The following is an 8,691-nucleotide window of genomic DNA, read 5'->3' on the forward strand; positions in this document are numbered from 1 at the left end:
CTCTTTGGAAAACACCATTTTACAAAGAGAGAGCCTCACAGTTTAAACAGTCGAGTTTCACCCTGCAGCTACTGCCAGGAAATTAATCATAAAAGCTCAAATCACCAAAAATGAACAAAGCAGTCATGTTGAAGACCCACCTGGATGCTGAGGTTGGGGACCTGTTCCTTCCCCTTCCCAGGTGTGCGGGACCAGCCAGGGGACGGACGCTCCTGGAAAACTGGGAGAACGGCAGGGAGGTGCCGGTGGCTGAAACAGGAAGTCTGTGCTTGGCCACACGCAGCAAGGGCTGGGCTTCAGAGGAAAGAAAAGTGAAAGTATTTTGAGCAGATCGCGCAGGAAACTGAAAACAGTGCCTGCAGCGTCCCTCCACCCCTGGAAACTGGTGAGATTCCTAGGGTACCCGGAGGCTCGAGCTGGGGGAGGGGTGCTGCCCATAGAGACCAGCCCCAGAGGGGTGTGCGGAGGGGAGGAGGCATAGGGGTGCAGCCCCAGGGTCCACAGGGAAGTGAGAAGCCACCATGTGTCCGCTTCCCTCCCCACCGCGATCCTTTCTGTCCTCCTTCTCTACTTTTTGGGGTGATGAACATGTTCTAAAACTGGATTGTGGTGATAGTGGTAGTGATACAACTGAATAAATTTACTAGAAACCATCAAACTAAAAAACAAATGAGATATTAAAGGGGCGGGGAGGTGACTCAGCAATGTCTATGATTTGTCAGGGTAAATTTATTACCTAAGAAAACTGAACTAAAGGGAACCTGAATATAAGCTGATCCCAGGCAGAGGTAGGCAGATCTCCGGGCAGGGAAGTGGCTGGGAGCCAGGCAGGCAGCTGGAAGCCGGCACAGTGTGAAAGGCAGGTCCAAGGCAGAGCCAGGGCCAGAAGATTCTAGAACAGCTGCTCCAAGGGGGTGGGGACTATCCCCTGACACACACCTCTTTTGAAGATTCCTAACGTACATTGGCATGTAGGGTCTGTGAGCAATCCTAAAATATAGAAGTCTGTTTAACGTTATTTAAATCAGTAATTCTCAAATGTGTTTGACCCACGGGTTTTCCCTACAAGGGCAACCGACCATAAGCCCCTCAGAAAAGAGTTGGGAAACATGATTCTAGGGTTGAAGACGCCTTCCACACTTCCCATACAGGCACCAACACAGCGTATCACAGCCGAGCATATACCCGAGTAGCAGGCCTGCCCTGGCAGGCAGGGCACCACGATGGGGAACGACAGAGGTGTGGAAGCCACAGGACATCAACAGTAACGAAGGGAGGTACAGGAAAAAATGTGATGCTAACAGCTGAGGAGAGAGAGGGCACAGGGGTGCCTCAGCACTCGTAACACACAGCACTGTAAAATGCAGGGGACTGTAAGAGGGATTAGGACTCTTTTATGCAACGGTCACACTTCATTTACCTGAAGCCCTTCACGGAACCTGGAAAATCCCTTCATGAACATCATTGGAGCCTGGATGCTAGAACCTCCTGCTTTAGACCTGCTCAGAGATATATCAGCAAAATGCAGGGGGAGGGGAGGGGAGAGGAAAGAAAAGAAAGCAGGAGTGGGAATGTAATGTCAGATTGAAAAAAATCATTAAACTAGTAAAAGATATGAATAAGGATAAAAGATGCTTCTCTCTAGAGAGTACATGTTTGAGAGTACAGTAATGATGGGAAAATCTTACCTGTGATTTCAAGGGACATACGAGTATGTGATGAGAGTTCACTAAATTATAGGCCATTCCTTTTTAGCTCGATTTTATTAAGTATAACATGCATTCATCTAAAGTGTACATTCTGATGGGTTTTAACAAATATAAACAGAACCACAATTAAGGCGAGACCACGCCACCACCCCTGAAAGTTCCCTTGTACCCTTTGTAGGTAGTCTCCTCTGCAGCCCCCACATCAGACAAGTACGGATCTGCTTTCTGTTATGGCAAGTTCATTTTGCCTGTAGTCAAATTTTATATCAACAGGTACATATGCTATGTGCTTTTTGATGTATGGCTTCCTTTGATTGTCATAATGCTTTTGAGATTCATTCCAGTTCCTGCAGGTCAGTAATTTATTTCTCTTTAGCAGGTGGGCTGGCCATCCCTTGTTCATCCTGTCTGACCACCGTGATATCACCAATGTAATCAATCATTGTGATGTTGTATGGGATGACCAGGCGATCCAGATCTCTTTGAACTACATTGTGACAAAGGGCCGGTGAGTTATTGATACCCCAAGACAAAACTGTATACAAAAGATTATCTACCATGTGAGAACGAAACCTGTTTCAGAGCCTCCTTTCTAATCAGAGTGAGAAAAATACATTTGCCAAATCATCAGCCACACGCCATGCACCTGGGGCCAAGGGGATGACCTGGGTGAGCGAATCTTAGCGCCCAGGCTGCCTGTTTCTTATCCCAGTCCTCCAGCTTTTCCATAAATTCTGTGAGCTATCAAATGTACTTCCAGGGAATTGATTTTCTGCTGTGTAATCCAGAGTCAATTTGGTTACTGGTATCCCCAAACCTCAACTGATTGAAAAATTGGTACCAGAGAGGGAGTTGTGATCAGTCTAGGATTGGTTATCTGACCTAATTGGACATAAAAGTAGTGAACATTCATTAGTGTCCTAAGATGGGACTTTGTGAGACTTTGGCAAGCAGGGGCAAGGTAGCAAATTAGCTTAGAGCACTGGATTGTGATCAGGACTGTACAATTCATTCGCCAATTCCAAGTGTCAGATCTCAGCGCCCTTAGCAAAATATGGAGAAATCTTTAAGGTAGAAGGAAAGCATTAATTTGCTTTGAGAGAGTGTCACCTATTTGACCTAAATCTGGGTGGGAGAACAGAGGAAGGACTCAGGCCAGAATTTGCTTACCCCATGGGCCACGTGGAAGAAAAAGAAAACAACTGGACACTTGCATTAGGAGCCAGGGATAGTCTGATGGTCATAGATAGTCTTGGTCCAGCCATGCTTTATCCCAGAGAGACCGATTCTCTGATAAATGCTGAGAAAAACATGACAGTGGGAAACGGAACCTAAAATTCCAGTTCAGGGTTATCTGGGCTAATGCACAATATTGCAAAGTAGGGCTTTCTCGTAAACTTGAACAGATACCCCTTCATTCCCAGTCTTACCGCCAGTCAGCTGAGGAACACCAAAGACCTTGTGCTGATAAGCAAAAGAAACAGGCACATTTATGTCAGTGCCCAGCTCAGTGGTGGCCTGCCGCCTGGGGCAGAGAGAGAGGAAGAAGAGGCACATCCGAGTGGGCTGGGTAGTCTGTGCCAGGCCTTGTCTGGGCCACTGTGTCCCATGAAGGCCAAAACCAGAGGACAATGGTGACTAATAGAAGCTCAGCTTACCAACACCTGTGCCCCACAAAGTTGGGAGATAGAAAGGGAGGGAGGGAGAGAGGTGGTGGTGGCGGAGTGGGGGGCGGGGGAGAGAGAGAAGAGAGAGAGAGAGAGAGAGAGAGAGAGAGAGAGAGAGAGAGAGAGAGAGAGAGAGAGAGNGAGAGAGAGAGAGAGAGAGAGAGAGAGAGAGAGAGAGAGAGAGAGAGAGAGAGGCAGCACATGTGTACAACACCTGGAGGGCACACAGACCCTGCCCACTGTCCTGGAATCTGTCCTGGCCAGACTGGTGTCTACTTCTTTGGGGAAAAGAAAGAACAAAAGTGGGCAGAGACGAGGAAATCTCTTACCCACTGAACTTGGCAAACACATTTATGCAAATTTTCTAGCATGTCTATAATGAGCCTGAAGAACTAGAATTCAGTGGAACATACTTTGGAAAAATACTGCTATGTTTCTGGTTTCCCAATCATTTCTCACTGCTGTGACGGAGGCCCTGGGTGCTACAGGTACCCTGGTTCCCATTTGCCCATCTTCGACCCATCGTCCTGTCTGGATTTCGAGTTCTCCAGTTTTATCTATTCATTTTATTTACGCTTCGGTCCCATTTCTTTATCTTTCAACTTGATGCTGATAGTGTGTTTTTATAAGTTGCCTCAAATCCTTTACAGAATGAGGGTCAGGTATAAGTGAAAAAATTCTGTACAAACATAAATGTAACACACTGGCTAGCTAGCACCTCCATGTTCTTTGGCACCACCAGGTCTAAACTTTTCCTCTTCCAATGAGAAGCCTGTCGCTCTCCTCGAGGTTTCAGCCACTAGTTGAAGCTCGATGTTTTCCGTAATAACTCTGGTTGCGTTTGTCAAGTGCCTACATAGTCAAGAAAATTTGGACTTGCATGTAGGCTTCTGTGCCCAAGTTTGGCAAGTCCCTCTGATGGCAGAAGTTGAGAGAGTTCTCTCTTAACTCTGGCTGCTTTCCAGAAATTTGAAGAACATGTTCCCCAGTTTACAGTGCTGAGCATTTGGGCTCCTCCTGGCCATGTCCGAACACTGGGCCTGCCTGGTCCAGTCCAGGCTTCCTACTGTGCCCAGCCAGCCCACGGCCCGAGAGATCTGAAGTGTTTGGCTTTACGTTTTTCTCTTCGCGCCATCTCAGCAAGAGGAAGTGGCAAACATGAGGAGCACTTCCTCCCACGTAATTGTGTCACCTCACCAGAAAACATCTCTGATTCCTTTGAGTTAATGAGGCTTTTCCGTCCTCCTTTGTTAGCATGAACAAGCGCCACCCCCAACGTCTTCCGCCTAGATCTGGCCATGCTCCTCCTCCCAGGGGCTACGAACCGCCTTGGAGGTTGAGCCAAGGGACAATCAGTACGTCACTGCAGCCACATCACCCTATTAGCAATTTCACTTTTCTCTTTTCTAGCCTTTGGGTGCCACACCCGAGAGGATCCATTGATGTGCAGACGTGCAGAAGTTCTCGTCAGAGCTCTGGGAAGGCAGAGAAGCAGAGGAAGTCAAACCAAGTACGATCCTAGGCCAACTCCATGGCCCATCGGGGCCAGCAGTAGAAGATGGCAAATGGAGGCAGCGAACTGAACTGCAGGTTAGTCCTGGCCTCCTCTCTTGTCCTGCATCTCTCATAAGGTCGACAACTACTTTTGCTATTTCTGTCTACCCAGCATCATTCCACAGGGATACAATAGAATGAGATTACATATAAATACATAATGAGCAAATCGGGTTTTTAACTTTGCAGTGGGTAAGTCATGGGGGAAATTTAAGGCCACTATGATTCGCATCACCCTCTTTTTTTGCAACTGCCATGCAGCTGGGATGATGCTGTTGAAAGTCCCTGGTCCCCCTGGGGACGTGCGGCAGGGTTGAATGATCCCTTACACCCCACGAACCCTCCCATTTCCCTCACACCACCTCTTTCTCCACCTCCAAAACAGCTCTGTCCAGATAAAGTCTTCTTAGAAAAACTACTATCCATATCAAATGCCTGACTATTATTCAGCTTTTTCTAGTTTCCAGGTAGTTTGGGAACAAGTTCTGTTCAGAGCCCATCAGCGTGGTCTTGAACTGGAGAGTCAGATAAGTGCCTCTGAACTTGATAGGAGGAAGTGAAAGCAGGCAGGGCCCAAGGACAAATGCAAGCAGATGAGGAGTGAGCATTGCTTTTTTATTTTTTTATTTTTGTTTTTTAGCTGAGCCATCCTGCCACCTGTTGGCAGCTCAGTGGCAGCTCAGCTCAGGCCAGGCATCGAACCGCTGTTGCTCAGAGCTCAAACTCTTGAGCGAGCTCTTAACCAACGGAGCCACTCGGCCGGCCCCTGCTTTTATTTTTAAATTCTGGGATGTAATATACATCTGGTTAGAGAAAGATGCAAATTGTCATTTAAAAATGCAAGATAAATACATCAATACGTTCATGTTGATAAAAATTAAAGCAATATATAATTGTATGGAAACCCTTCTCACCCTGGACTCTGAGCTGGGGCTATTCCTGGCACTGGCCGGGCCCCAAGAAGGCAGAGGCATTGCCACCGGCAGCCCTTAAGCTTGATGTGTTCTCAGCACCCAACATCTTCCCTCCTGTTGGGAGAAAGCACGTCCTGACCACCGCTCCACTATGGAAAAATGAGTGAGTGGAGCTTGAAGTTCAGTCAGCCTTTGGTCTTCAGGCAGGAAAAGAAGACCACTGAAATGTGAGAGCGGGGGTAATGCTGACCTCATAGAATGAGTTGGGAGGTGTTGCCTCTGCTGCCATTTTGTGGAAAAGGTGGTAGCTTAAATGGTGCGGTAGATGCCGTCTGGGTCTGGTGCTTTTTGGGGAGAGCGCAATTAATTATCGATTCAATTCCTTTAATATACATAGGCCTATTCAGATGATCTATTTTTCCTTGTGTGTATTTGGTGTAGTTTGTGTCTTTTAAGGAATTTGTCCATTTCATCTTTTATCAAATTTTTAGGCGTAGAGTTGTCCATAGTAGTGCTACTTAACTATTCTTTTAATGTCCACAGGATGACTAGTGATGATCCCTTTTTTTTCGTTTCTGATATTAGTAACTTCTGCCTTTTGTCTTTTTTCTTTGTTTCCCTGGCTAGAGTTTTGGCAATTTTATTGACTTTTTTCTTTTTTTTTCAAGAAATCAGGTTTGGTTTCATTGATTTTTCTCTAATGTTTTCCTGGTTTCAATTTCATTGAGTTCTACTCTAATTTTTATTATTTTTTTTCCGCTTCTGCTTGCATTAAGCTTATATTTCTTTTTTTGCCTCTAGTTTCCTCAGGTGGTAGCTTAGGTTATTGATTTAGATCTTTCTTCTTTTCTAATATATAAATTTTTAACTAAATTATTGTAGTGACATTGATTAATAAAATTATATAGGTTTCATATGTACAATTCTATCATATATCTGTATATTGCACTGTGTATGCATTTTAGTGCTATACAGTTTCATATACAGTTTAGTGCTTTTGCTGTATCCAATAAATTTTGATAAGCTGTATTTTCATTTTCATTTAGTTCAAAATATTTTTAAATTTCTCTTGAGACTCCTTTTTTGATTCTAGGGGTGTGCTGTTTAATATCCAAGTATTGGATTGTCAGAAAAGTCATGACATATATTTTCAATGTTTTTCGTTGCAAAAATGCGTCATGACTTTTCCAACAACCCAGTATTTTGGGATTCTCTAGCTGTCTTTCTGTTATTTCTACTTTAATTCCATTGTTGTCTAAGAACATATTTTTTATGATTTCTATTGTTTTGGATTTTATAGGGTCTGTATTACAGGACAGAATGTGGTATATGTTGGTAAATATTCCATGTGAGCTCGAGGGATATATGTATTTGCTGTTGTTGAATAGAATATTTTATAAATGTCAATTAGATCAAATTGATTGATGGTGCTGTTCAGGTCAACTATATTCTTACTGATTTTATGGCGGCTTGATCTATCAATTACTAAAAAAGGAGCATTGAAGTTGTTGAACAAACTCAAAAAGAGCCTGGGGACATTTACTAGAAATAAATAATACAGATTTATTTAAGGGCCTCGGAGTTTGCTGACTTCAGTAAACACAGGTAAAAACCCAGAAGTGTTCCAGAGGAAAAGCAAAGTCCTTATAGTAAAAAGGACATTCTTGAGAGTTATCGTTCCTGCATTCTTACCCTAGGTTAGTCCAGGGCAGTTATCAGTGAGACATCAGGCAGTCTGGATGATGGATGCCAAGTGGTCCAGAAGATGGGCACCAGGAGATCTGGTCATGTCCAGTGGTCTGGATTATGGATGTCAGGCGAATGTATATGAGAGTACTTTAGGGAGTATTCATGTGTTCTGGATACTGAGTCCTTTAGAGGGTAATCAGAGGGTTATCTGGGGGTTCAAATATATACTTGTATCTTGGCATTGACATAGGACTGCAAAGTTAAAAAAAAACTTTAAGTTCCTAGGCTAGTTAGAACAAGGATGAAGTGTTTCCTTATGCCTCAGCCTTCATAATGTTAATAATTTTAACAACTTTGTTAAAATGACTGCACTTTATGTATTCCCTATCTTTACTCTCCTCAAAGTCTTCAACAACAGTAGGGGGTTTGTCTACTTCTCCTTTTAGTTTTATCAATTTTTGTTCCATGTACTTTGATGTTATTTTGTTTATAACATCTTTGATGTTTATTTGGTTTCAAATACATTAAGGATTGCCATGTCTTCTTGGAGAAATTCACCCCTTTATCATTATATACTGCCCTTTTTATCCCTGATGATATTCTTTCTTCTGAACTCTGCTTTGTCTGAAATTAATATAGCTACTACAGCTCCCCCTGATTAATGTTGGCATGGTATCTCTTTCTTCATTCCTTCACTTTTAACCTATCTGTGTTTTTATATTTAAAGTGGCTTGCTTATAGATAGCACAGAGTTGGGTGTCGGTTTTTCTATGCTGTCAGTCTCTCTCTTATTATTAATGTATTTAGACCAATTAACATTAAAATTATTATTCATGTAGTTGGATTAATAGCTACAATTTTATAACTGTTTTCTATTCATTGTATTTGTCTTTTTTCTATTTTTCCTTCCTTTTTTATCTGTTCTTTTTGTTTTAATTGAGCACTTTATGATTCCTCATCTCTCGATATATCAATTATACTTCGCTTAAAACATTTTTATTGGTTTCTCTAGAGTTTGCAATAACTACTTACAACTAGTCATATCCATTTTATTTTATTTTTTTAATTTTTATTTTTTTTAGATTTTATTGGGGAATTGAGGAAGAGGAACAGACAAGTTGCTGTCCTTTTGCTCTTCAGTCTAGTTGTGGAGGATGT

General features: G+C 43.1%; 2 protein-coding genes across 2 annotated transcripts in view; one reads left to right on the top strand and one right to left on the bottom strand.

The window, feature by feature from the left end:
* Positions 1 to 238, bottom strand: part of SP110 (SP110 nuclear body protein) — a 43,447-nt gene extending 43,209 nt beyond the window's left edge. Inside the window, exon 1 of the mRNA XM_019657059.1 lies at positions 141 to 238. The gene's annotated coding sequence lies outside the window, so the exon portion shown is untranslated. The remainder of the gene's footprint in view (positions 1 to 140) is intronic.
* A 75-nt stretch (positions 239 to 313) lies between these two features.
* Positions 314 to 8,691, top strand: part of LOC109390507 (nuclear body protein SP140-like) — a gene marked incomplete at its 3' end in the record, with an annotated part of 35,481 nt that continues 27,103 nt past the window's right edge. Inside the window, exons 1-4 of the mRNA XM_019657060.1 lie at positions 314 to 385; positions 1,888 to 1,982; positions 2,086 to 2,217; positions 4,787 to 4,966. Coding sequence (XP_019512605.1) covers positions 4,935 to 4,966 — 32 coding nt within the window. The remainder of the gene's footprint in view (positions 386 to 1,887; positions 1,983 to 2,085; positions 2,218 to 4,786; positions 4,967 to 8,691) is intronic.

The sequence above is a fragment of the Hipposideros armiger genome, unplaced genomic scaffold (assembly GCF_001890085.2).
Source record: "Hipposideros armiger isolate ML-2016 unplaced genomic scaffold, ASM189008v1 scaffold_273, whole genome shotgun sequence".
NCBI lineage: Eukaryota > Metazoa > Chordata > Mammalia > Chiroptera > Hipposideridae > Hipposideros > Hipposideros armiger.